Consider the following 27942-nt stretch of genomic DNA (forward strand, 5'->3'; position numbering starts at 1 on the left):
ATGAGGGACGCCCATGATTTCTGGAGGCAAATTGTTCCACTGGTTAATTGTCCTCACTGTTAGGAAATTTCTCCTTAATTCCAGGTTCCTTGTCTCTTTGATTGATTTCCAACATTGTTTCTTGTCCTGCCCTCTGGTACTTTAGAGAATAATTTGACCCACTCTTCTTTGTGGCAGCCCTCAAATACTGGAATACTGCTATCAAGTCACCCCTAATTCTTCTTTTCTTTAGACTAGCCAAACCCCAAACCCTACAGCTATTCTCCATATGTTCTAGTTTCCAGGTTCTTTGATCATCTGAGTTGCTCTTCTTGAACTTTTTCCAAAGTCTCACCATCTTTTTGTATTACTGTGACCAAGATTGGTTGCAGTATTCCAGGTGTGGTCTTACTAGGGTTTTATAAAGCAGTATTAATATTTCATGTGATCTGATTCTATGCCTCTGTTTATTCAACTCAGGATTATATTAGCTTTTTTGACTGATGTTGTACACTGCTAGGTCATATACAAGTGATTATCCATTAGGATTAGGACTAACCCTAACCCTAACCCTCTCACCGTTTCTGTTTTCGAGCCAGGTCTTGCCTAATCTATACTTATAGTTTGATTTTTCCTGCCTAAATATTAAAACGTTGCTTTTCTCTACATTGAAATTCATTTCATTGGATAGGGCCCATTGTTCAAGTTTGTCAAGATCTTTTTGGATCCTGAGCTTGTCTTCTGGAATGTTGGCTATTCCTGCCAGTTTAGGGTCATCTGCAAATTTGATGAGTTCCCCCTCTATTCCCTCATGTACCCCACTACCTACTTTTCTCTATTTGGATGTAGTACTATTAAGGACTACTAGTTGAGTATGGTTTGTCAGCAAGCTACAAATCCATCTGGTGGTGATGTTGTCTATTCCACATTTTTCTAGCTTACCAAGAAGTAGGTTGTGGTCTACTTTGTCAAATACCTTACTGAAATATAAGTATACTGTCCACAACATTTCACTGGTCTTCTAATTTAGTGACTTATCAAAGAATGAAATAAAATTGGTTTGGCCTCTGTTTTTTTAAAAACCCATGCTGGCCACTAGTTACAAATTCATTTGCTATTAGTTGTTCACAGATCTGTTTTTTTAGTATCTTTTACAGAATCTTCTCGGGTATTAATTTTAGTTTGATTGGTCTGTAGGGGTCTGCTCCCCACCCCCTTTCTTGAAGATGGGAACCACATCAGCCCTTTTCCAATCCTCAGATACTTCCCCGGTACTCCAGGATTTTTGAAAGATATGGTACAATTTCTTTCTGTTTAATTTAATCCAATATTTTTTGCATCTTTTCCTGGGATTTTTTCTTCTCTAGGCGATTGTATTGTATCACATAATCCTTTATAACTGCTTTGCTAACATCCCAGTCAGTCATTAAATTTGTTCCTTTGCCCAGATTATTATCGAAGTATTCATTTAATTTCTTTTTTACAGTGATTTACAATTATTTCCTTTGTGAAACAGTTTCATTTAATCTCCATCTCAGACTTAAAAAAAACAAACAGATGAACTGGATTGGGATCAAAAAAGATTTAGGTAAAATATTAACTTTTAGAATTTTATTTGTAAATTTTTCAGAAATCCATATCATGAGAATCTTTGAAAAAGATTTATATCATTCTGGAAAAAAAGTATATTTTCTAGCAGAGCTTCCATGAATCTATTAGTGCTAAATTATCCATCATTTAAAAAAATAATCTTTGGTATTTTACCTGGGAGGATTTAATCCCTTTGGTATATATTCTATCCAAAACTGGGAAAATCACTCCATTCCAGTCCTGTTTCTTGAAACAGTCATGATATGTTTAAATCAGCTGAGGAATTCCAGAAGTCCCCACATATTACAGTTGTCAAGTTTGAAGGAATCCTGGGTTAATTGTAACTCTGACATTCAAAATGATAATAGACTTTGGACCAGAGGTGTTATTCTGCTGGTTCGCCCCAGTAGCAGTGGCGGCAGGAGGCTCCGCCCACCTGCCGCGATGTCATCATGGATGCTCTGTGCATGCACAGTAGTTGTGCGTTTTCCTGGTTCCAAACCAATAGCAAAGCTAAGAGAAAACCACTATTGCTTTGGACCATCTCTAGGGAAAGGGAATTCACATAACAAACAATAGTGAGTAATTTAGTTAATAGTTAGGTCATAACTAATTATTTTATAATATTTATCCGTAGCCAGTGAAAAAAATAGCTCATTTTTGACAGAGTATAATACCTGATTCTAAATGGAGCTGGTAATACAAAGTAAGTTTGTAGACAAAGTCAAGGGGTGGGAAATAGGTCGGTGAAAATAAATCTAAATATTTCTCTATATTCTCTATCAGCCTGTCCTGAAACAACCCAAGGAAAGCTTATAATTAAGTGGGTAAAAATAGTTTACTAACAGTGGTTCAGAAGGGTTGGGTGCTGTGACTCAGGGTTTCGTTGTGTTAGAATAGGTGTGTGTCATTTATACTCCCTTGGAAGGGAGAGCCAGCAAAGAAATGAGCCTACATTTATGCAAAAACATAACAGTGGGGAAAACTGATTTACATGCATGCATTGCTTTTCCTTTTTTTTGCTTTCCTATTTTGCATCTGAAACTATTTAAAAATATCCTAGGAAGAAAGCTAAAAGTACGCCAACTCTCAATATTATGTCATAATAAAGAGGAGTGTTAAAGACATTGTTTAATCTTCACAATTGCCCCACCTGCTCTGTGTGATCTAAATGGACATCAATTTCATTTGCTAAATAGCTGTTCCATTCTTAATCAGCTTTAACAGTTAATTGGTGTAAATATAATGAAGTAAAAGGTAGTGTTCTGTATATCCTACTCTTTCTGCCTCATCTGCTGTTCCGAGCACTTATAAATGTAATAGAAATAGAGACACTAGGACAGTGTTTCTCAATGTTGAAGATGTGTAGACTTCAACTCTCAGGATTTCCCTCCTAAAAATTGCCTACCTTGTGAAACACTGCACCTTTCAGTAAACATTGCACAATGGCAACAACACTTACTGTAATGGTAATGAATAGATAAGCTTTTACTGATATATGGCTATGGAGATTTCTGGATTGTCACAACTACCATCTGCCTTTATTTTAAATTCACCTCTGGTGACCATAAAATCTGATATGATAATGACTCCATAATACAAAAAACCTTTTCCATCACAAATCCAAATTAGTATTCTCTGTCCTGGTATCCTTAGAAGATGCATTTGATTTCATTCCCTATTATTTTTATGCATTAAAACTCACCAATAGAGCCATTGTTGCATAATGGTTAAGGTGTGTTGATCCAACCTTAAACCAGCTGCATCTTTTCAATCCAGAAAAAAATCTACTTTTTCAGATGCTATCTTCTTGCTCCTACACTCTTTAAAACAATTTTTGGATGCTGGATCTAAACCTTCGTCCAGCACGTATCATTTACCTCTTAATGGCTAAGACTTTTTAGAATGTCAGTATCAGGAATCCTGGAAGTTATGGCACAGCATTGAGTAGTTGCAGTCTTTAAACTGAACATCATCCTGGATTATTTTCCCAGTCGCCTTGAGCCTTCAAAATTCTACCATTAAAATTTAAGTGAAATAACAGTTGTTTAAACCATATCCCCCTTTAAAGAGTTAAATACATGTTATAACAGCCATCTCCCAACTCTTCAGCTTTGGGAAAAAAGCTGAAAATACTATTCTTTTCCACTCTAATAATGTCATCCCTGTGGCTCATGGAGCCTAAAAATAATTGTTCAATACCGAGAACATTGGGGTAAATCGAGCAATGACTGAGGCGAGGCAGAGGCTTAACAAGCTAACCATTTATTTCTAACAAACTGAACGCTAAACGTATCGGCAACAACTGACAGGCAACAGCACGCTGTTTCCATCTGACAGCTCCTTTATCCTTTTGTCAAACAGCCGACCAATCCAGTTCCAGATAGCTCCCGCTCAAAAGTGGACAATCAGGAGCTCAGTATGCGACAATAATAATAACGAAATAATGCCTACCCATGGGGACTTCCTCAGGAATATGGCAGACTGAAGATTTTATGCAGCTTTATGTGGCTTTATGCAGAGTTGACAGTTGCACCTAAAAACGATGAGTTAATGAGTGGATCAACTCTTTTGACGGTCTCTGGAGAAAGAGAGGATGTGAGATAGCCAGGTTGTTGCTTCTTAAAAGGAGACTGCAAGATGGCAGTCTCTAGAGCACTGATGGCGAACCTTTTTGTCCTTGCATGCCAAAATTGTGCGCCTGCGTACAAAAGTGTGTATGTGCGTGCCCACACCCACAATGTAATGCACCCTGCACACCTGCACATGTGTGCGCAATACCCCCCCTTGTGAGGGGGGAGTTTTCGCCCTCCCTAAGCTCTGAAGCCTTTCCACAAGTTTCCGGGAGGGCGAAAACGGTCTGCCTTGGGTTCTGGAAGCCCTCTAGAGCCCATTTCTGAACTTCCAGAAGTCCCATTTTTTTGCCCTCCCCAGCCTCCAGAGGCTTTCCACAAGTTTCCGGGAGGGCGAAAACAGCCTCCCCCGGGCTCTGGAGGTCCTCCGGAGACCAGAAACATGCCCATTTCTGGACTTCCAGAACGTCCTGTTTTTCGCTGTCCCCAGGCTCCAGAGGTTCTCCTCGAGCCTCTGGGAGGGTGAAAACAGCCTTCTCCTGCTTCCGGAGGCCCTCCTTGAAGCCAAAAGTGGAGCATGGGGGTGCACCTCCCCCCACCCCCATGCATGCACATGTGACCCCCATGCAGGCACGTGCATTTCCCGCATGCACGGCAGTCCCAAAAATCAGCTGGCCAATGGGAGGTACACATGCATGCATGGAAGAGCTGCACTGGGCAACGGCTCGTGTGCCTGCAGAGAGGGTTCCGCATGCCACCTATGGCACGGGTGTCATAGGTTCGCTCTCATGGCTCTAGAAGGTGGGAAAACTGGAAGATAAGGGAATGTGTCATATTTGCTCCAGCTGTAGTCAGAACCTTCAAAGGACACTAAATTATCACTTCCTTTGGTAACCACATAGTCATTAAGCAAATTACTTAATCATTAAGTGAATCCATTCTCCTGAATGATGTTTTCTGCTGGAAACCAGCAAAAACATTGCAAATTGCATTCATGTAACTGTGAGACTGGTATAAATGGAAGCTGGTTGTCAAATGACCATGGGGAGGGGCAACACAATGTTTTATGATGCTGGAAGTGCTTTATGAGCTGCAAAGCAGCCTGTTATAACGAAGGCTACTTGTATCTTTATAAGATTTAAACATTTAAAATAAATAGTAAAAAGCAAGACAAGGTTTTGGCTATGCAAGCAGTCCTTGACTTACAGTCAAAATTGAGTCCAAAATTTCTGTTTTTAAGTGAGACATTTGTTAAGTGAATTTTGCCCCATGTTATGACCTTTCTTGCCTCAGTTGTTAAGTGAATCACTTAAGTTGACAAGTCAATAAACCAGTTGTTAAGTGAATCTGGCTTCATTTACTTTGCTTGTCAGAAGGTCGCAAAAGGGGATCATGTGACCCCGGGACACAGCAACGGTCATAAATAGGAACCGGTTGCCAAGCTTCGGAATTTTGATCGGGTGATCATGGGGACGCTAGAAAGGTTGTAACTGAAAAATGGCTATAAGTCCCTTTTTTTCAGTGCCATTGTAACTTTGAATGATCACTAAATGAACTGTTGTAAGTCGAGGATTTTCTGCAGATAGTTTTAAATGGATTAAGGGCTTACAAAACATTGGAATATTTTATTTTGATTATTAACACTTTGTAATTAATTTTAAGGAATAACTGCATTTTGTGGGAAAGGGAAATCATTTCTGATATTGGAGATAACAAGATACACAATTTATAATAGCTTTCAGAGACATTTTTGAGGAACTGCATCACGATATTGAAACAACAATATCAGTTGTGTGTTATTAGGAACTATCTGTTCCCAGAAAAAGCAATTACAGAATTTTTTTTCCAAAACAAGCTTATCCGATTGGGGCGAATGTGAACAAGAATTTTCAATGATATAAAAAAAAGTCAGATGCTTTAAAATGAAAAAGAAAATAAAAATGGAAACCCCAGAAAATAATTGGAAGGGTTTCTTCTTGCTAGACTTATAAAACTGGAGTATAAAGCTGAATAGATTTGAGATAGATCAATAATCCTTTATTTTTAAGACCAAGATTGTTTTATGAAAAATGAAGGAACTGTAAAGTTGGCTTATTTGATCAGGATTAAAATGGGATATGTTTATGACTAGAAAACATTGCATACTGGACTTTATGTATCCTAGCATGATGACATCTAAACTGGCTTTTAGTTACCATAATTATTTTGAGGACAAAATAATTATAAATAATTTTACTTGGACAAAATAATTGTCCAAAGTAATGGTTCAAATAAGGGATCTTTGTCATCTTGTTCTCTTTAAAAGATAAAATATTTTTCTGTCATGTTAAATTTTATTCTTGTTCATATTAAGTTAGTGGGATCATAGGTTATTGGGATCGCTTTATGCCTTCTAAATGTGGATTTGCTTATAGTTAAGAATTGAAAGTTGATTTGTTAACTAATATAATTATTTTCTTCTGCCAACCTAGCAGTTCGAAAGCATGTCAAAAATCCAAGTATGAAAATAAGGACCAACTTTGGTGGGAAGATAACAGTGTTCCGTGCGCCTTCAGCATTTAGTCATGCTGTCCACATGACCGGACAGCGCTGGATCTTCGGCTTTGAAAGGGAGATGAGCATCGCCCCCTAGAGTCAGGAACAACAAGCACATATGTGTGAGGGGGACCTTTACCTTTATAATTATTTTAGGACTTTGGATTTTGTGTTGATACCTGGATTGAAAAATACATTGCTTATTGGATTTGCTTATAATTAAGAGTTCAGTTTTGGGATAAAAAGTTTTATATCTCAAAATTAAAATAAAGTGAAGAGATAGTGAAATTGTTTATACTTATTGTGATAAGGGTAAGAAATTGTTTACTCATTTTTTTCTTTTCTCTTTTTTTGCAGCTTTTATTCTCTCTTCATTTTTTGAGTTTGTGTTATATTTTTATTGATTCAATTAAAACTTTTAATAACAAGCCTTTAAAAAGTTACTTACTCATGGAAAATAGTTTTAATTAGTTTTCTCTAGAATGATAATAAGGCTTTTTAATTTTGTGCATTTGGTTTTGTTTAAATTGTAGCAGCCTGGAGGAGCTAATAAATGCCTCTCTATTTTCCTGGTAACTTGTTTTTCAAAGTTCTAATAATTCTGGGAACCCTTAGGAACAGTGAGGCACAGAAGTCTTCAGCTTGAAAGGAATTCCCTTACTATGGCACAGTAAGTTCAGGATTAGCAGTGGGATTCACTTACCTTCCCTATCAGTTTGCAAATGTGAGCACACGCACCACATCTACACATGTGCACCACTTGAATTACGTCAGGGCAAGTGGGTGGAGCCTCCCGCAGCTGCTGCTACCAGTTTGCCCAAACTGAAGAGAACCACTTGAATACGACCTCTGTTCAGGATTCTTTTTGCTTCTAAGCAAGTGGATATCATTTCATAGATAAAAGTTTCTGGAATTCTTTACAGTGCTTTCCTTATTTATGGCTTCAACTAATCTAATAATCTCCACCAATCACCGCCTTCTCCAAAACCTAGTGCAACTCATAGATTTCCTCACTAGAAAACAGTCAGAAGAGAGGACCGATAGTCAACTCTTAGGTGTATTATGTATCTTGATCTGGTTAACATGTTTACTATCAAAAAAATTATTAGTTTATCAACATATATAATACAGGAATACAAAGAAAAATGAAAATAATGGTAAAATAAGAGGATAAATATTCACTGTAAGAATTTTCTGTATTAAGACATGAATCCTACTCCAATATTTCTTTGGTTTATCCCATGTCTCCCATAAATGGTAAAACATTCCTTCTTTACATTTATGTTTTCAACATTTGAAATACCTTTATATATTCCTGACAGCTTATCCGGTGTTAAATACCAATGATACATCATCTTATAAAAAATTTTTTTGTTATAATTTAATGTGAATTCTAAACTTTTCATCCACCTATTCTCCCTATGTTCACGCATTACATTATATCCAAAGTTCTTTGCCCATTGAATCATTCAATGCTTTACATACGCATTCTTCAAATTCAAATTCAATAACAATTTATAAACCTGAGTAATAACATGTTCATCACTATTACACAGTAGTATATCTAATTCACTTTTCAGAAAATCCAATCCATAACTCTTTTTGTCAAGTCTAAATCTTTCATTCAATTGTAAATATGTAAACCAATGGCAAACACCTCCTTCTAATTCTAACTCCTCTTTAGATTTCAGAATAAGGTCACCATGATTGAAATAATGTTATTTGGCCATAATCCACCAGTCTGGCCTTACTACCATTTCCTTTCTTAAAAAAAGGCTTCCTGGGGAGACACCGAAAGAGGCATCTTCACCGAGAATCTTATTTCATATTTATTCCAAACTCTTAGGGTTGCATGTCTAACAATGTGATTGTTAAAATTAACATTTATTTTAACTTTATCATACCATAAATGGCTGTGCCATCCAAAATTAAATTCCTCTAGCTTGAGTAACCTTTTATTTTGGAGAGTCATCCGCTCTTTTAGTCAGATCAAACAACAAGCATCAAATACCATTTCAAATCTGGTAAGCCCAAACCTCCTCCTTCCTTAAGCGTCTTGCAATAGTCTGTATCTAATTCTTGGTTATTTCCCTTGCCATATAAACTTAGAAATATCTATCTGCCATTGTTTACCTGAAGTATCAGTTACAGGCATTGATAAAGTCATGAAACAAAAAAAGCATCTTTGGTAAAACATTCATCTTAATTACAGAGATTCTATCCTATAATGATAGTTGCAATTTGTCCTATCTTAATAAGTATTTTTAATATCATTCCAAAGAGGCATAAGATTATTTTGAGGTCTGGTTAACATATTAGAAAGAGATTCCTGTGTAATTCCCTAATTTTCTGGGAGTTTGTGGTTTAGAAATGAAATGAGAAAAAGAGAGTAAGCAAGTTGACTTAAGGCAGGGTATGCATTCCTGATATGCAGGAACCATTACTAGGCTTGTAATGGCGAACCTATCACACGCGTGCCACAGGTGGCACGTGGAGCCATCTCTGTGGCCACATGAGCCGTTGCCCAGGTCAGTCCCACTGTGCATATGTGCGTGCCGCTCACCGGCTGATTTTGGGGTCTCTGCTGGGAGACACTCATGCATGGATGGGGGTGGAGGATCGCGTGCCCATGCATGGGGGGGTGGGGTGGGGGTTGCGCCAATGCATGGGGGTGGGTGGGGCCTTCAGCGGGACATTGAATTAGGGGCGTCGGCACACACGCACACATGCACTATAGCATTCGGCATCTGAGGGGAAAAAGATTTGCCATCACTGACCTAGGCAAAAAGGGTTGAACCATTTTTTTAAAGTCAAGAGTGAGGGGAAAACATTTGGAAACAGCTCAGGCAGATACCTCCTAAATTCATGGTGAGTGTCAACCTCTCCCAGATTGTTTAGGAAAGAAAGGTGTTTAGGAAAAAAAGACCCTCAATGCCATTCATAGTGAAAAGCATACTATTAAAGCCAAGTGGTTACAGCATAGGAAAAGACAGATCTGAAAGTTCCTGCATAAACCTGGTAAATTTCCCTTCTCCCAGGTCACCCCCCTTGGGGCATCCTGCTAGTGTCCAACAAAGTTCCAATTAGTTGTTTTGTTAACAGTTCTACAGTTTGGCATCTCTTTGGTGGGCATTCATATTCCTTTCTCATGCCTGTGTCCTTGGACCATGCAACTGTTGTCTCTGGTTGGCATTTTTGCTTCCTGTTATGGTAGGCTGCCATTGAAGTGAAGCAGAGCCCAAAGTGGCATGATGACAAATCTGACAGTGAGATACAATACAATCAGACTCACAAGATTCTGTAATTATAATCAGTCTCAATAAAAGTAGCTTTAGTTTTCCTGTGGAGTTGCTTTCCTGATCTGAACTAGTTGAGGGGCTGACGAAACTGATCATGATGGATAGACGTTATTCCTTGGAGAACTGGGTTCTGGAAGGAATTGCACTGTTAGCCAACAGCCCCACCTTTTCAGTAATACTGTCCAAGGAATTTTGCAGTAATATAAGCCTATCTTTTCTTGTATGGTGTGCATTGTAATCACAGTGTCCTTGACTGGGTCCCAAACTTCTTAGATCTTTTTTCTTCAGTATGGTGGAGACAATGTTCTCCCTTGGAGTGAGGGGCATCTCTCTTATACAGGAAATACCTTTAAAGTTTGATTTTCAAAAGCTCCACATTTTGGAACAATCCATTCAAGGGTACTCTTCTCCACTCTAGGGAAAGTTAACATGTTAGAGTCCTGCAAGATCTTCAGCATCCACCTGTACACTGTATGATAAGTTGTTGACATCCCTAGGAGGCAAATGCACAAGAAAGTCCCAATCATCTGGGCTATAATTATTGCCAAAGTTGAAAGTTAAGTCCTCATGCTTCCTCAGCCGTTGCATCAATTCCTGCATAAGTGAAGTTCTCAAATAATGCCATGTTCACATATGCCTGGCAAAGGAGAAACAGAATCATATTAAAGGCTACTCAGTAGGGAGATTTCTTCTCATCCTTTGAAATTACATTTTCCTCCTAGTTTTGATTACAGACTAAATGATAATAGTAACTCACTATTTTGCCTTACACTGAGATATTGCTAAAAGTAAACTCTGTACCATGTCTTGGGACAATTGCTTGATATAATCCTACTGGTTTATACCTCCAAGGGTTACCTGTATCCCATCATTTTGAAGCCAATTGAGAGATACAGTTGACATTGTGTCTTTTTCAACTGAAGGCCGTGAAAATAGTGCCTTGGCTATTCTACTGGTAACATTGGGCACTGCTACCTGATTATAAATACTCCAGAAGTCACAGCAATTGTTTAGATCACAGTAGGATTATCTTTTGATATCAATACCTTTCTAGCTTCTAGCATGCAAATGAGCTGTACTGAGATCTGAGCAAATGGTGGACGTTCATATGGCCGGTCCCGCCAGCATTGACGCATTAATTCATACCTGCAGGAGGAAATAATAAATTAAAAACATCAGGAAGGAGAAAACATTGAAGGAAGAGGAAATGCCAGGATGGTCTACCCTGAAAGGTTAGTACGGGTAGTCTGTGATTTATGACCACAATTCAGCCCAACATTTCTGTTGTTAAATGAGACATTTGTTAAGTGAGTTTTGTCCCATTTTATGACCTTTTTGCCACCATTGTTAAGTGAATCACTGCAGATGATAAGTTAGTAAACTGGTTGTTAAGTGAATCTGGATTCCCCCTTGAGTTTGCTTGTCAAAAGTTTGCACGAGGTGACATGATCCTGGGATACAGCAATGGTCATAAGTATGAACCAATTGTCAAGCATCTGAATTTTGATCACATGATCAAGGGGCTGTTACAAAGGCTGTAAGTGTGAAAAATGGCCATAAGTGACTTTTTTCAGTGCCATTGTAACCTTGAACACTCATTAAATGAACTGTTGTAAGTTGAGGACTACCTGAAGTTCTCTTTATCATTTCCACAGAATGAAATAATGAGAAATTATTGAAAACCAAGACCTAGTCTGCCAGTTACCATCAATGGAATATGGTTAAATATGTAATATACATTCAAAGGTAGAGAATGAAATAGACAGAAAGTGGATATTTTGAACAGGGCCTCCACTTACACTTCATCATCACAATTGAGAGGTTTCTCCATGCGGTATCCTTGCGGCAGCTTTTCATAAAGTTCAGCACATGTCATGCCACAGTATGGTGTCCCTCCTAGCAAGGGGAAAGACAGACCAGACAAAATGCCATATTTACCCATTTGGGGGTATAATGCATATGTATAGCAGTCTTTAATTACCAGAACAAGGCTGGTATCTGAATGCTACCATCTCTTGCAGAACTGTTCATTTCTATATTAGTCCCATCTTATCTTTTGTCTCCATCCAGTGAAAAGTGCAATGTTGTTGAGCATATCAAAGCAACAAGCATGAGATGGGATGCTAAATAGGAACTTATATAAACTTTGTCTTCTCCCTTAAGAGAATCTTCAGATTGTTCACATTTTGTGCTTGCTTCCAAAATGAATGTTTTAATCTGATTACTTCATCTTGTTGAGACAAAATGAAAGAGGTTTTCCTGCCACAGAGAAAAGTCTGAGGAAGTGGAACGTATGAGAAGAACAAGCTGTACAAAGCAGTGTGGGGCCCAAGTAGGATGCAGACTATGGAAGGATAATTAAGGGAACAAAGTCCAACCTGTTCCCATTAGATAGAAACTTACCCAGGCTCACAATTTCCCACAAAAGGACCCCAAAAGACCACCTGCAACAGAAAGATAAGTTAGGATGTGGGCTGTGGGCCTTCAGTACATTTAGCTTAGAAATAGAATGTGTTAGTTTTTTTACGTTTTGTTTTGGTTCCTTACTTAATCTACAAAGGAAAAGAAAATATTAAAAAGTCAGTACCTCCTGTTTCAACATCTAAAAACTTGCTAGATGTCAGCTCCTATAAGTTCTAGCTAGCATGAACAATCGACCTAGAATATTGCTAGTTGGAAATGCTTGAATCAAACATTGGCCACACTATACTATTATGTCAGCTGAGAAAAGGATCAAAAGACTTTGTGGAAGATTGAGCATTGCTTACTATTCGAAATCTGAGGTGAACCCTTTTTCCAAAGGATAGGATACTCACACATCACTCTTAGTTGTGTATACGCTGTAATTCAAGGATTCAATCGCCATCCAACGAACTGGTAAACGTCCCTGAATCAGAAACAGGCAAAGAAGGAGAGACAACAAAGACAAAGATATGGAACACTTTTGCCTTCAAAATGGAAAAAAAGCCTGGGCAATGTGGGAGAGTGATACTCTAATTCCCACTTTGCTGTGATTCTCTACCAAACTTTACCATTGTCTTCTTTACATAAACTTCTTCTCCTCGGGACAAACCAAAATCTGCAATCTTGGAGGTCAAGTTTTCACCAACCAGTATATTTCTGGCAGCCAGATCTCGATGGATAAACTAGGAAAAAGGCAATAATAATAAGTCATATAGCTAGTGGCAGAGAATGCCACTATTTTACAGGCAATGACAACACTCCCATGTTCTACTATGAATGGACTCGAATTCCTTGGTTGCATCTCATACCTAAATTTCTCAAGGATTTCTTTGAAAATGCAAGACCATCTGTGATTCAAAATTGTAGTTCATTCAGTTCTAATTCATACTAGGACAATACCCAGTTGCTCCTAGCTCTTAAAATTCCCAATAATTCCTTCTGAAAACACTTGTACTTTTCTAGTCCTGTGAAGTCATTCTCTAGGATGGTCACAGTTCTACCATTTTGTGTTTGTGAAACACAGCAGAAGCAGAAACTAAATATGCAAATAACTGATCAGGGACTCCAGAGAGTCGGGCTCCTTGGCATACAGACCTGTTTTTCACTCAGATATTGCATGCCTTTGGATACATCAGATGCAAACTGCAAGAGCTGCTGGGATGTGAGGGTGGAGGCCGTCCCATGCTCTCTGGCAAAGACAGGATCTGTCTCCAACACTCGGCTTTTGCGTAGGAAGTCTAGCAAATTCCCATAAGGTGCATATTCAATAGCGATGTATAGGTAACCTAGAAGGTTAAGCCAAAGCCTGTCAAACTGTATGATCTCAATACCTCAAGCACTTGTAATTATAATTATAATACATGTATGGTTGATCCTTTTATTAATGTTTCCCAACCACCCAAATATTATTTGATTGAGCCAGCCTCAACTGCTTTTCTTGATAACTAGCTCAGATCCCAGCACATTTAAACAAAGTTTCAACATTTCATTCAAATCACATTTCAATGAATTAGGAAGGGAACAAAAAGTGATCCAACCACTCAGTGGTGCCAAGTGAAACATGATCTTTTTTTACAAATTTGATTGTTTGTGTTTGGCTCTGTACAGATTCAAAATAACAGTGAATACGGCAGGTGAAGAAATTTGTAGCCCTTCCAATTGTTTGCCTCTTCCTCTCCCCTCCCTCCACCTAGAATATAAAGACAGGAAATGTTTGAAAAGTGTAACTTTTGCCAAAGCAAAAGGGGTTAAAAGGGGTTGAAACTAGTGCACCTAAGATAGTCACTGTTTTCTTACTTTGCATATGTAAACAACATAACTACTGTGTTTCCCCCAAAATAAGACAGGGTCTTATTTTCTTTTGACCCTTGAAATAAGCACATGGCCTTATTTTCAGGGAGGTCTTATTATTTTTGATGTGCAGGAGGTGGTGAGGGTGGTCACCTCATGGCTGCTGCTGTGTTGCAATATTTTCAGAGAGGGCTTATTTTCCGGGGAGGGCTTATTTTAGTGCATGCACTCAAAAGCCCGATTGAGCTTATTATCCGGGGAGGTCTTATTTTCGAGGAAACAAGGTAGTTTGTATAGCATTTACAAAATTATGTCATATTCAGTATTTATCTTTTGATAGTACTCATATACAGATCATCTTCCTTTATGCTTTTAGAGGAGAGAGAGAGAAAGAGAGAGAGAGAGGGAGAGAGAGAGAGAGATATGCTAATTGATTGTGTGCTGCTCCCTGGTGGTCAGTATATTTGTGATTGTTTCAGCTTCTGTTCACCTAGAAATTTATTGAAATAAAAAGTTTGGACATGGGTGCTGTGCATAGACATGTTTGCTTTAACATACTTCATTGTATACATTAAAATGCATTTGTAGTTTTAATGCCATTTAATGCCAGTGTGAAGAGATAGTTTGGACTGTTTTCTTTTGCTGGTCTATCAATTTTATGCAGCAGGACTTGTGTAGAAGGTATTTGCTTCAGGAGACACAACCATCTGCCTTGTCACATCTGTTAAATATTAGACAGTGCCATTCTGGGACAATCAGTTGATCTTTCTCAGGTAGCATTTTGTTCGTACTGATGCTGTCTATAGTGCAACATCATTTAGGGAGGTCCTACTTAAGAACCACCCTCGTGTGAGGTGGGACGGATGTACCTGTAGGTAGTGGTGGGATTCAATTTTTTTTTACTATTGGTTCTGTGGGTGTGACTTGGTGGGCGTGGCAGGGGAAGGTTACTGCAAAATCCCCATTTACTCCGGATCAGCTGGGACTCAGGAGGCAGAGAATAGATGGGGGCGGGGCTAGTCAGAGGTGGTATTTACCAGTTCTCCAAACTACTCAAAATTTCCACTACCAGTTCTCCAGAACTGGTCAGAACTTGCTGAATACCACCTCTGGATGTAGGTTAGAAGGCTGGTTTTCCTGAATCAGGGTTCTGGGGGAAGAATGGTGAACTGAGGGCATCTTTGTGAAAGCAGGGCTGAGGACATGGTGAAGAATGAGAAATCATTTTTCTTTCTTCTCCTCTTTTCTGAATTTTCTATTTTCTGTTTTTATTCTTTTGGATTTTCAGGTTATATTAATTTTTATCTGTTTAATTGTCATGTTTAAATACAATTACTATTAAAAGAGATGAAGAAAAAAAGAAATATTAATGGCCATGTAAGAGATATTTTAAAAAAAGAAATCATTATTTTTTTGTCTCTTCAGCCATAGATAACATTATCAACCAATATGCTCTATTTTGGAAGGGGGAAAAAAGCAGACAATGGAAATAATGATAAGTACTGAAAATCATTTTTTAAATTTGCTCTTAATCTATGTTGTGGTGATTTAGGTTGATTTAGGCTGTGCATGGCTGGCTCAGGAATTCTGGGAGTTGAAGTCCACAAGTCATCAAAGTCAGAAAGGGCCATGGTTCCCAATCCCTTAGCTAAATGCAGAGATTATTTTATCTTGAGTCACTGGCACTCACCCTTGTTCTCACAGGCTCCCAGCAAGTTGATGATATTGGGATGATGCCCCAGTTTGCAAAGAACTTCAAGTTCTCCAGCAAAATCCCGGTGATCATTCTCAGAGGCAAATTCTGAAATATAGATGAGAATGCCAATTTTGTCAAATTCAGTTAGGGGGATTACAGCAGAGCCCCCCCCCTTTTTTTAATTGATGTGCTCGTAAATCTGCACATTTGGTGGAAAGGATTCTCAGCTCATAGCCACTGGCATCTTCAGGTTGAATAGTCACAACTATTCCTCTTGTCTCACAATCAGCAGAAAATATGCGTGCATAAATTGTACTATTCTCATGGCTCACTGCTGAGCTTACTCAGTAAAGATGCCTGCAAGAGGTTCTTTAAGGTAGTTTAAGGTAGAACAAGTTAAGAAAAGATATTGGTGGATTTCCTGCCAATAGAAAGAGAAAAAAAACCCAGCAATTACTGTTAATAACATAGGTTGAGGGTGACGAGGAAGAAGAAAATTCTAAGCAGAAGGTTTGGCCATCTATCAAAACGTGATCAATGAGTGGGTGAAAAGCATTATAGTAAACTAGCAGAGGAGCTTTGTAAGCAGAGGATTTAATAAAAATACCCCTCCCCCACAAATTAAAGCCCTTCATTTGGTAGGCTTACAAGCATTAGGGGTGGGAAGTGGAGTCTTCCCCTGCCAGGTTTCTAACCACATTGATAAGTTCTAGGGATCTGGGCTATTAGAGATCTGGCGGGAGGGACGGGGGGGGGCACCTCACCACTGTCATTCCTCTTAAGCCATGGCAACTTGCTGAAACAGCTGCTTGGGCTGGGAAAGTTGGCAGTAGAAGTGAGGACAGAAGGCTTTTTACTTGCCAAGTGTCCAATCCCACAGTCCCAACCTGTATGATCAGAAATGTGGCAGATACAGGGAGTGGGGGGGGGGGGGGAGGATCCCAGTTTGAAAGAGGCAAGCTCTTCCACTCACACATGCAGAATAGCTCTGCAAAAAATTCAATTGCAGGAGGGGAGGGGATGTGTCTATAGCAGTCCTGGGCAGATCCCAGCCCCTGATCATATCATCAACTGCATCATCAATGAGGCACTTAGAATTATTTTTATGGTACCGCAGATCCTTGGGAGAAGAGAGAGAACACAGTATGGCTGAATTTAAGCTGCCTTTTTTTGGTCTGGGGAATGAAATAAAGGCCGTCAGAATATGTCCTTCAAAAACCACCAGCAATGTATCATTGGGTCATGATGTGCAGGATGTGAAGATGAGTTCATTCTGTATCAGAATTATCAGGACTGAGCTAGATCAACATATCTTGTTATCTGATTTGGTATAAAGCACCACATATATTATTTTCAGATTAATTACATGATATAAAAATACATGTTATGTACTTTTATTTGATATATCTGTATCTAATGTGTAATTAAATCTAGATCATAGTAAGGGTAGGATAACCTTATGCCTTCCCCAGAGGTGAGTTCCTACCAGTTCGCCCCAATTCGGTAGAACCGGTTCGTCAAATCTACCGAACCGGTTAGAAGAGGTTCCACCAGTGGACCCGGAAAGCAGGCCACACCTACAGAAGAGGTTCCAAAAATTTTCGAAACCCACCACTGGCCTTCCCCATCCCCTTCTTTATAACTTTTACACACATCCTACATTGGTCGGCTTTTCTGATTTTTTACAACTCTGCTCTCTTCTAGGTAAAGTTAATCTAGAAGACATTCTTTCAATGACCCATTTTTATGCTGAGTATTTTCCACCTTCTTTTATTTTCAGCTATGGAGGTTAGGCTAGAACATTCCTTAGACTGCTATGAAAATAGAAAAGTTTTGGCAATATTAGTTACAATCATTCGGGAGAATGAAGACTTGTTACATCTATGTGTTATATCCACATCAGTGGTGGGATTCAAATGTTTTTAACACCGGTTCTGTGGGCGTGGCTTTGTGGGTGTGGCAGGTAAAGGTTACTGCAAAATCCCCTCTCCCTTACCACCCCACTAACCTGCTTTCCAGCTCCGTTCTACTGTTCAGGGCAACAAAAGAAGAATAGCTTGGAGGCTGGGAGGCCATCCTATTTGCCAGTTCTCCGAACTACTCAAAATTTCTGCTATCGGTTCTCCAGAACCTGTCAGAACTGGCTGAATACCACCTCTGATCTACATGGCTACATTTTACAATGCAATATGAAATCAGCTGCGACTGAGTGGCTTCCTAAGCTTCTCATTCTGTGAGAGCAAAGAAACAAACTTATTTCCATACTACTGTCAGTCTTTGAGGGAGGCCATATCCGGAAACAGACATTTCCTGAATTACTGGAACTCCATTGTTATATGGGTAGTGTTTCTCAACATGGACAACTTCAAGATGTGTAGATTTCAATCTCAAGCATATAGGCTGGTGAATTTTGGGATGTTCACACATCTTAAAGTTGTGAAAGCTGTTGTTATATATAAGGTATAATAATAGGATCGTGAAAGTCTTGCAGTATCTCTCTTCTGTCCTATAGCCGAGACTCAGAAGATGGTGGCTGTTCTTAAGTGGCAGAGTCTGAAGGTTAAACCTTTTGAAAAAAGCTGAAGGTTTGATCTTTCACTATCCAGCTATCTTTCAGGAGGGCAGTAAACACTATTTTATTCTACAGGGTCTTTTGAAAATAATAGATAGTCCACATTTAGGCACAGCTATCTAGAATTTTGCTTTTTAATCTTGTGTTCTGAGGGAATTGTTTCTTCACAGTGTTGTGGTAATTTTTCTGTTTTGCTTGTTTCATCTATATCTTTTTAAGCCCTTTATGGAGTAGGACAGTATTTAAAAATGGTTAATAAGTAAATGAATAATTAATAACTAAATGATTCTCTAGTTTCTGACATAGATTTAGTTTGAGGAGAGGAATTGTTATGAAACCAGTTTCATCTATTTAACTATGTGATGCAAATATATTCTAAATATCTATGATTTTATAGCCTCAGTTACCCTTTAATTTGTCCTTGGATTCCTCTGTGCAAGGAGAGGCTGGTGCATCTGCTATCTGATAGGGGAAAATCTTGCATTGTAGAGGAAGAATTTGTGTTTATGTTGTTGTTGTTAACATTTCTCTTATGAGCTCCAGCTAAGAGGTCAGAAATCAGAGTTAGTGGTCTAATCATTCAACCATTCCGCTAAAGAGGGAAGGTCCCAAAGGTTAAAGAGGCAACTGGACTTTCTGGTTTTTGAAGATGTTTTGTTTCTCATCCAAGAAGCTTCTTTAGCTGAAGAAGAAATGTCTTTTTAAAAAACCCAGAAAGTCCAGTTGCATTTTGAAAAAATCATCTTTTGGACAACCATGACTTGGATGACTGAGACTATCCATAGACATTTAGAGAGGGAAGTTATTCAATAGCCTTAATAGTCATCTCACCTTTCAGCATCTTGATGGCAGCATTCATTCTCAGGCCATCTTTCTTGATCATGGCTCGGATGACTTGTCCAAAGTTCCCTTCCCCTATCATGTCTTCAAACTTGATGTCTTCCCACTCCAGGATGGGATAGCTGAGTGGCTCAGGCTGTGGTTTGGGCCGGCGGGTCAAGGTTAGGGTGCCCGAGTTGAATTGCAGAATAGTTTCTTCTCCCTGTGAGAGGATTTGGGGAGAAAATAGTTTCAGGTAACCCTGCAAACCAGACAGACCAGCAGCATGGGGATCAGGGGTGGGTTCTGGCCAGATTTACTGCAGGTTTGCTTGTGTGTGTGTGTGTGTGTGTGTGTGTGTGTGTGTGTGTGTGTGTGTGTGCTGGATGCGCATTTCAATTAAAATTGTTCTGTGCATGCGCAGAACTCAAAAACAAGATGGCAGTGGTGACAGCAACCGGGGAACCAGTTCAGGGGCGTGGCAGGCCTGGGTTGCTGCTGGTTCCAGCGATCCAGGCCACCATACCACTACCGGTTCAACTGAACCAGTCCAAACTGGTAGGAACCCACCTCTGATGGGGATACAAGTCTCAAAGTGCCAAAGAGTGAGGATGCTGATGGAAAAGAGTCAAGATCATTGGAGAAGTGAAGGTGAATGGGCCAGGGACAGTTGCACTTACTGAGCCAGACTGGTAGGTAAAGGTGCGGCGGCGATGAAAACAATTCTTCTTGATGAGGAAAAGGGCCAGGAGAGCAAACAATATGGTCAGGCAGGTGACAGAGACAGAGCCTACAATGGCTAATATCAATTGCTGGTCCATGAGAGTTGGAGGCAATTTTTTACTTTGTAGGGTAGGCACTTGACTCAGGGCTCCTGTAGGACAGAAATAAAATGACAGGATTTGTGGTACATACCAGCAAACAGCACAATAAAGATGGCTTTTTTGCTACTTGTGGGTTCTTAAGCTATCCTGCCTCCAGGCTAAATTTGCCAAGATTGTTGCCATTGCTTGTTTGGAGAACAAAAACTTTATCTGCCAATATTCTCCCCCTTCCAATTTTTCATTGCACCATCCAACCAAATAAGCTTTTGGCCCACTCACCATCGCCCAGGATTTCAGCTCTAGCAGGCTGGCTCCACTCGCCCAGTACGTAAGACTTGGCTCGCACCCGAAACTGGTAGATTGTGCTGGCATTAAGCCCTGTGATAATCTTTGAGGTATCCCTGCCATTCTCTGTGTCTATCCATTGTGGATCACTGCTGCCTCCCAGTTGCTGCACCTCTACAATGTATTTGTTGATGCCTCCATTAGAGTATTCAGGAGCTAGCCAGGATAGCCTGATGGAGTTATCAGCGAGGGGGTTCACCAAGAGAGAGCGTGGCGATGAGGGTCCTGAGAGAGGAGGCAAATGGCACAGCTGTTAGCTCTGCAATCAATCTTTTTGGCCTGGAATATATGCCCCTGCTGTGCCACAATCATCTAGGCACTTGAGACCTTCTATTAGGGAGTAGCATATGGATAGTTCTCGACTTACAACTTGACTTTGTTTTGACATTTGAAGTTACAATGGCACTGATTGGTGCTTATGATTGGTTTTCACACTGATGACTTTTGCAGCATCCCTAAGGTCAGGTGATCAAAATTTCAGCGCTTGGCAACTGGCATGTATTTATGACAGTTGCTTTGTCCTGGGATCATGGGATCACCATTTGTAACCTTCCCAGATGGCTTCTGACAAACAAAGTCAACGGGGGAAGCCAGATTCAGTTAACAACTGCAGTGGTTCACTTAACAACTGTGACAAAAAGGTCATTAAAATGGGGCAAAAATCACATAACGATTGCCTTGCTTGGTGACAGAAATTTTGGACGCAATTGTGGTCGTATGTCGGGGACTATAGAAGATTCATTTAAGAATTTAATTTTGTGGTTGACTCTCCAATCCAGTACATTTTTTTTGCTATTTTTCAACATTACTAAAATATGTAGAATAATCTTCAGATCCAAAGATAATTCAAGAGTTATCTAAAGTGTCTAAACTGGCTGAGATATGTCATTTATCCTTTTATTTTTAAAGGCCTGGAGGGCTTCTGAGAGCTCTGGGCTTTTTGCAATGTAGTGACTTGTTTCCCAGCAATTCTTGGAATGGCCATGGAACCAGGCAACATTCCTGCATCAATCTTCTAGTCTTTGAACAGCCAGAGTTGCTGTAAGCACATCAAGCTTTTGAAAATATTTAAAAGTGTTTAAAAAGATATAAAATTGAAGTATTGAGAATAAGTGCAATCTTTATATGTTCTTATTACAGACTATATACACTAGCTCCATGATGGCGAACCTATGGCATGCGTCCCAGAGTTAGCCCACATAGCCCTCTCTGTGAGCACGTGCGCCATCTTCAGCTGCTCTTCTGGTTTCCAGTGTGCACATGTGCACCAGGCAGCTGGTCTTTGTGGGCGCCAGAGTACCCAAAATGGCCAAAACCAGGCTGTTTTGGGGGCTGTTTTCAGGTCGTTTTGGGGCCATTTTCAGGCTGTTTTATGGACCTTTTGAGGGCTGTTTTTCCAGCTGTTTTCAGGCTGTTTTTCGGATTGTTTTTGGCCATTTTGGGCTGTTTTTCAGCCCATTTTCTGGCTGCTTTTGGCCCAAAAATGGCTTGAAAAATGGCCAAATACCAGGCCAAAAAACAGGCATGTGCACACTGGCCAACTGATGTTCGGGTTTCCGGTGCTCCGGCATGCACAAAGACCAGCTGCAGATTAAGATAGATGATAAATAACTGGATAGATAGACAGATAGGCAGACAGACAGAGATCAGTGGGAAGAAATTTAAAGGCCAACTATAGTCAAAATCTGGCATATTTTAAAACCCTGTGATATAATACTTATATTGTATAAGGAATCATTTGGATTATATTGAGTACCCTGCTCCAGAAGATCCTGTTCATTTTAGAAATGACAGATTTGTTACCTTTACTGTTGATCTTGAATGTGTGGAGATCAGATGGTGGTCCCAAACTGGTACAGTGATAGACCATTACTTCTAGGTAATAGTCCTCCTTGAACTTGAGATTTGGAATATATGCTGACTGCACAATCATGGAAGTAACGTTTTCTTGATGAACAAGCTCTTTGGCTGCATCATAGAGACGGACAAGAAATCCGGACCCCACATTGTCAGTTTTGGGCAAATTCCAGTTTACGTGTAGATTGTTGCTCCCTTCAACAGATGAACGTTCAATTACAGGTTTGGCTGTTGGCTCTATATGAAATAAAGAAATATATAAATCCATCAGTCTGATTCCTTTTTAAATAGCACAAAGTAGCAAGAAATTCTGGATTCCTCCATCCAGAAGTTTGTGTAGAATTCTCTTCTCAATGGTTTGTAATGCAGCACACAATTACACTATCTATTTCTACAATGTCAACAGTATAATAGTTGCTGTACCAAACGTCAGGAAGTCTCTATCCCTACCCAAAGATGATCAAAAATACCACCACCAGTTGCACGGCATTTTCTTTTCCAGCAATCAGAGAAGGTAATGCTAGCTGAGAAGCATCTTGTGTGCACCCTATATATTTCATCAATCCCATTTAGCACCTTTTCCTTATTCTAATGCATCCGCTAAGATCTCTGCAATCTTTTCCACCAGGTTCTTCCCACGTTGAGGGTGACAACTCATCTCCTCTTACTCAAAATGTAATATCCTGCAGATGCAACCAGATTCAAGCAGAAATTCATTCCACAACTTAAAATGAAGAAAATAGCAGAATTGGGACATTTAGCCAATGTCTGACTTTGTCATAGTGACTTACTAAATTGCTCCATTTCTGCTACTTTCTCTGCTGTCATGAGCTGCAATTTTCTGGGCAATAATGTGGAACTGGTTTGTTATTACATTCTTCCAGATTTTTTTTTAATTCCCAGGTTATCCTAATGATCAGTCTAAAAGCTGTGCCAGTGGTATCGATAGAGAATATTTGCAGTTCAAGATTGAAATGAGAAGTTCTTGGTGCTTTCTGAGCTTGGTTGTTTTCTTGCAGACATTTCATTGACGATGTTACCTAGTTTGAGTAATAAAATGTCTGCAAGGAAACAATCAAGCTCAGAGAGCACCAAGGACCCCTCAAATACCAGTTGTATCTGGTCCTGTAAAGCTTTTCAAAATTAGCCAATTTGGGTAGGTGCCAAACTGCCAAATTGAAAATGCTAGCATGTTATAGACATATATTAAAAAAGAGGATTAAAACAAATTCAAAGAGCTTGGATCTACATTAATAAAAAAAATTGGTTCCAAGCCAGAACAAATAGATCCTTGTTTTTTTGCACAACTTGCACATGATTGCTCCTGAGAACATATGGTGACAAAATAAAATGCAAATTAAAGCCAACACCCATTGATAAGTTTGACTTTTTCTCTTTATCTTATATCTTTAATCTCTAATCTCATAATCTTTCTCACTCTCTCCCACCCTAAAACTATAGATCTGAGGAACAAATGCTAAGCACTTACCTTTGCAATCTGTTGCCATGATAGCACTTGGGCCTATGGCACCTTCTCCTCCCTCTCCAGGGCGTGTTAGCTGAACCTTTACAATATAGGCTGTGACAGGTCGCAGGTTCATCAGTGTGATGTTCTGGATGTTATCAACTGCTGATCAGTATAGAAGCCATTAATTCAAGGGTTTCTTATAAGAGTTCTGCTTTATCTATTTTCTATTACAAAAAGCTCAATGGGAAGAACCCTGTAACTGGGATTGATAGCTCTTTGCTCCACCTAACAATAATCAATTTTCTGTTATGATCTACTGCAGAGACAAATATCATTAGTCTAGGTCAGGGGTGTCAAACTCACATCGTCACGGGGTGGTCACATGATGTATTGGGACTTTTCCCCCAGAGGTGGGTTGCCAATTTTTTTACTATCGTTTCGGGTGTGCATACACAGAAGTGTCCAGGAAGGTGGGTGGAGCCTCCCGCTGCTGCTACTACCGGTTCGGCTGATCCAGGCAAAACCAGCAGCAACCCACCTCTGTCCCCCCCCCCCCCCGTTAAACTGGGCGTGGTGTGGCCAGCACATGATGCATCTAGGTTCTTTGAAGTGCTCCATGAGGAATAATATATATTATTCAGTTCTTGTTTATATTTCTAAATATAACTTGCAATTTCATGACTGGCTGAGCAGACACCCTAGGAATCTAGAACTTGGAATCTCCTAGTTTTTTTGTCTAGATGGCTAGGAAGAAGTATAGCCAAAGTAGATGCAGGATTTGATCCAAAGGAATATTTAGTAGACATTTGTAGTGAAGAAAAAGGGTGAGGAAGCTATTTGATGATTCTTCCAGTCTACTCCAAGAAATGCTTTAGATGGCTGGAGAACCATCTTCAGAATTAATGCAAAAAGCTGCTGAGAAACAGATTAGCAATAATATTCTCCATATTGTTTTTCTTCTGTGGAAAGAAACCTCTGCTGCTTCCAAGGAAAACCAAGGATGTTTTGATGTTTAGCAACTTGCTGCTTTAAATTGACTTGAGACTACAGGAAGTCCTCAATTTACAACCATTCAGTTAGTGACCATTTAAAGTTGCAATTGCATTGAAAAAAGTTTTTCATACTTATGACTGTGGCAGCATCCCCATGGTCACGTGATCCAAATTTGGATGCTTGGCAACTGGTTCACATTTATGACAGTTGCAGTGTCCTGGGATAGTGTGATCACCTTTTGCAACCTTCTGAGAAGCAAAGTCCAGGGGGAAGCCAAATTCACTTACAGCCATGCTACTAACTTAACAAACTACAATGATTCACTTAACAACTGGGACAAGAAAGGTAATAAAATAGGGCAAAATTCACTTAATTGTCTCACTTAGCAACAGATATTTTGGGCTCAATTGTAGTCATAAGTTGAGGACTACCTGTATTTGCATGTTTGAGTTCTATGAGGAAACAGGATACTGAGATGCTATTCTTTACAGAAGATTCCTTTCTCCACTAGAAGCAATATATAAAATCAAGGCCAGAAGAAATCCCCCCACATAAACATAAACATGTCCATAAGGTAACCTCAGGTTAGAAAATCTCTTTAATTGGAATAAGGAGAGATAAATAACAGAATGGAAGGATTGGAAGGGATCTGAAAGTCCAGTTCCAGCCAACATATGGAGGATATGCCATAAAAAGTCATTCCAAATACAACGAATTCCTTACCTTCAATAGATGACCAGCTACTTCCAATTTGGGGTTTATATAGGACTTTGATGGAGATGAGGGGTCCATCACCTGCAATAGGCCCCACAGGGGATATCACCAGCTGTTGGCTCTTCTTGGCCAGAAGTTTGGGAGGGGATAATGGCACTGGAGGTACTAAAGGAGAGAACGATTGGAGAAATGATGAGTACAAAAAGGGTACAATTGTATCTCCTGCTTTGATGGAAAAATCGCTTGATCAAAAAAGTCCTAGATCAGTAATTTCTCAAATCACTGTTTCCTGGACTATACTTGGCACAATCCTTCTAACAATCTTTACCTTGATTTAAAATCCAGTATTAGTTTGAGAAATAATACTTCAAAAAAATAGCAATCTTTCCTTAATAACCATCCTTTGCCTGGATAAGTGTTGGTGGAAAGAAGCTACAGATAGTGTTTCTTCTTAAATAGAGAACAATCAGAATAGAACAAAGCTTAGAAACTCTGGAAAAATTTGTGTTATCTTTCTGCATCTCAGAAGCAGAAGATGAACATTAACTGTGATCTGTCACTACCTGTTCTGCCTTCTCACCTTTTACAGTAACTTTGAACTTGCCACTGTCCTGTCCCCCGGTAGTAGAGACACGGCATTCCCAGAGGCCAGAGTCAGAAGAGACCACTTGTGACACTTGAAACTCACAGGTTGTCATGTCCTTTTCCATGATGGCTTTTGTGGGCTAAGGGGAGACAATAACACCATCATATCTCTCCAAAATCTGCTAACAGACTTTTGTGAGAAAAACAACCATATTATTGAAGTTCCATTCAAACATGGGACATCCTGAAATACCAATGTAGAAAAATAATACATAAAAATTAGATGCACTCTGGGAAATTGATCATTTGGTCTAATTTTCATGAATCATCTGGAATTATACAGGGTCCCAGAATTTGTCATTTTTGCAATTCATGACATAGCTATGACCATGGGAGAGGAAGGGGGGGCGGGTTTCTGTGCATGCCAGAGAACAGGAGGAGCCCCCAGTACCTGGTCAGAATTCAGAGGCAGGGAATCTTCCCAGCCTTGGTCACTGTTTGTTGCAGTACTCAGTGAAAAGTTCAGGTAGCCAGACAAAATGAGAAGGGAGTAGACTTCACATACAGTATAGAATCAGACAGAAAGTAAAACACATAAATGGGCAAATTCTTACTATTAACACTGTTCCATCGGGCTTGCGTAGTTCAATGTTATCACGCACAGGGGGTGGATTGCCTGTTGCTATGCAGGTAGCCATGATCTGGGAGCCTAGGTTAAACGCCAAGTGAGATGCCAAGTTGATGATCTGGGGTATACGATCTTGGCAGAAAATACCATAATAAGGTTAAATCATTACAATTGCACTGTGAAAACTATTTAATGTACTTTATGATGTTTAACCACTCTCTCCATTTACATCTAATAACACGTATTAATGATATACCCATTATGAAATAATGTAATGTATGAATTATTGAAAAAGTTGAAGTTGAAAACACATCATTTACATAATGTTACCAAGAAAATGTCACACATAGGTCCATGAAATCACTTAGAGACTAACTTGATACAAAAGGAAAATGTTTTATATTCACTAAACAGTGAACCCTATGTGTACTTGCGTGAGGATATTTCTTCAGGTCTCTCACCAAGATCACAATAATTCATTAGTATTTCCTACTAGGAATGAATGTCTTGATATTCATTAGCATATGCCTTTGTAGAAGTGGGGAGAGAGGACAGATAAGTATTAAATGGGCAGGTAAGAGCTTACAGTTAGGAACACTGGGAGAATATAAAAAAGGCATTTTGAAGATGGAATGGGCCAATTCAATTTAATTATTTAAAAAAATTATATATATATATATATATATATATATATATATATATATATATATATATATATATATGTGTGTGTGTGTGTGTGTGTGTGTGTGTGTGTGTGTGTGTGTGTATGTGTGTGTGTGTATGCATGCATGCATGCATGCATATATATATATATATATATATATATATATATATAGTCATTCACATTTCATTCTGTCCCTTCTTTTTCATCCCTTTAATTATTCTATTCCACCACTTCTTTGAAATTAGTGTAACTCTTGCAGCAAGTTGCCTGTGGCAAGTTGACTATGATGAGTTGGCCACAGTGAATTGTCATACACCCTGCTGGGAATGGCTGGAGAGAGGAAAAAGGGAAAAAGAAGAAGGAAAGAAGAGGAAAATCAGAAGTCGGAGAGCATATTTCACCAGGAATTATGGCAAAGAAAGGAGGAGAAACCACTCTTGTGGAATCCAGAGGGCTGGAAGACAGCTGGCAAAAAATGATGCAGACATATCGGTAATATAGGGTTTCCTGCTTGAGCAGGGAGTTAAGACTAGAAGACCTCCAAGGC

At 39.4% G+C, this 27942-nt stretch overlaps 1 protein-coding gene across 4 annotated transcripts in view; it reads right to left on the minus strand.

The window, feature by feature from the left end:
• Positions 1 to 8518: 8518 nt before the first annotated feature.
• The window catches only part of TIE1 (tyrosine kinase with immunoglobulin like and EGF like domains 1), a 48579-nt gene continuing 29155 nt past the window's right edge, over positions 8519 to 27942 (minus strand). For 2 of the 4 annotated variants that reach the window (XM_032218114.1, XM_032218113.1), the window contains exons 9-24: positions 26718 to 26863; positions 26099 to 26243; positions 25528 to 25683; positions 23833 to 23973; positions 22290 to 22580; positions 20421 to 20711; positions 19998 to 20191; positions 19330 to 19540; positions 15921 to 16031; positions 13535 to 13725; positions 13009 to 13122; positions 12793 to 12863; positions 12380 to 12420; positions 11776 to 11872; positions 11023 to 11122; positions 8519 to 10613 (exon numbers count right to left, since the gene is read on the minus strand). In XM_032218114.1, the coding sequence (XP_032074005.1) occupies positions 10542 to 10613; positions 11023 to 11122; positions 11776 to 11872; positions 12380 to 12420; positions 12793 to 12863; positions 13009 to 13122; positions 13535 to 13725; positions 15921 to 16031; positions 19330 to 19540; positions 19998 to 20191; positions 20421 to 20711; positions 22290 to 22580; positions 23833 to 23973; positions 25528 to 25683; positions 26099 to 26243; positions 26718 to 26863 (2372 nt within the window). In that variant the 3' untranslated portion in view covers positions 8519 to 10541. The remainder of the gene's footprint in view (positions 10614 to 11022; positions 11123 to 11775; positions 11873 to 12379; positions 12421 to 12792; positions 12864 to 13008; positions 13123 to 13534; positions 13726 to 15920; positions 16032 to 19329; positions 19541 to 19997; positions 20192 to 20420; positions 20712 to 22289; positions 22581 to 23832; positions 23974 to 25527; positions 25684 to 26098; positions 26244 to 26717; positions 26864 to 27942) is intronic. The other 2 variants (XM_032218116.1, XM_032218115.1) reach the window with 2 other exon arrangements.

Source organism: Thamnophis elegans, chromosome 5 (assembly GCF_009769535.1).
Source record: "Thamnophis elegans isolate rThaEle1 chromosome 5, rThaEle1.pri, whole genome shotgun sequence".
Taxonomy (NCBI): Eukaryota; Metazoa; Chordata; class Lepidosauria; order Squamata; family Colubridae; genus Thamnophis; species Thamnophis elegans.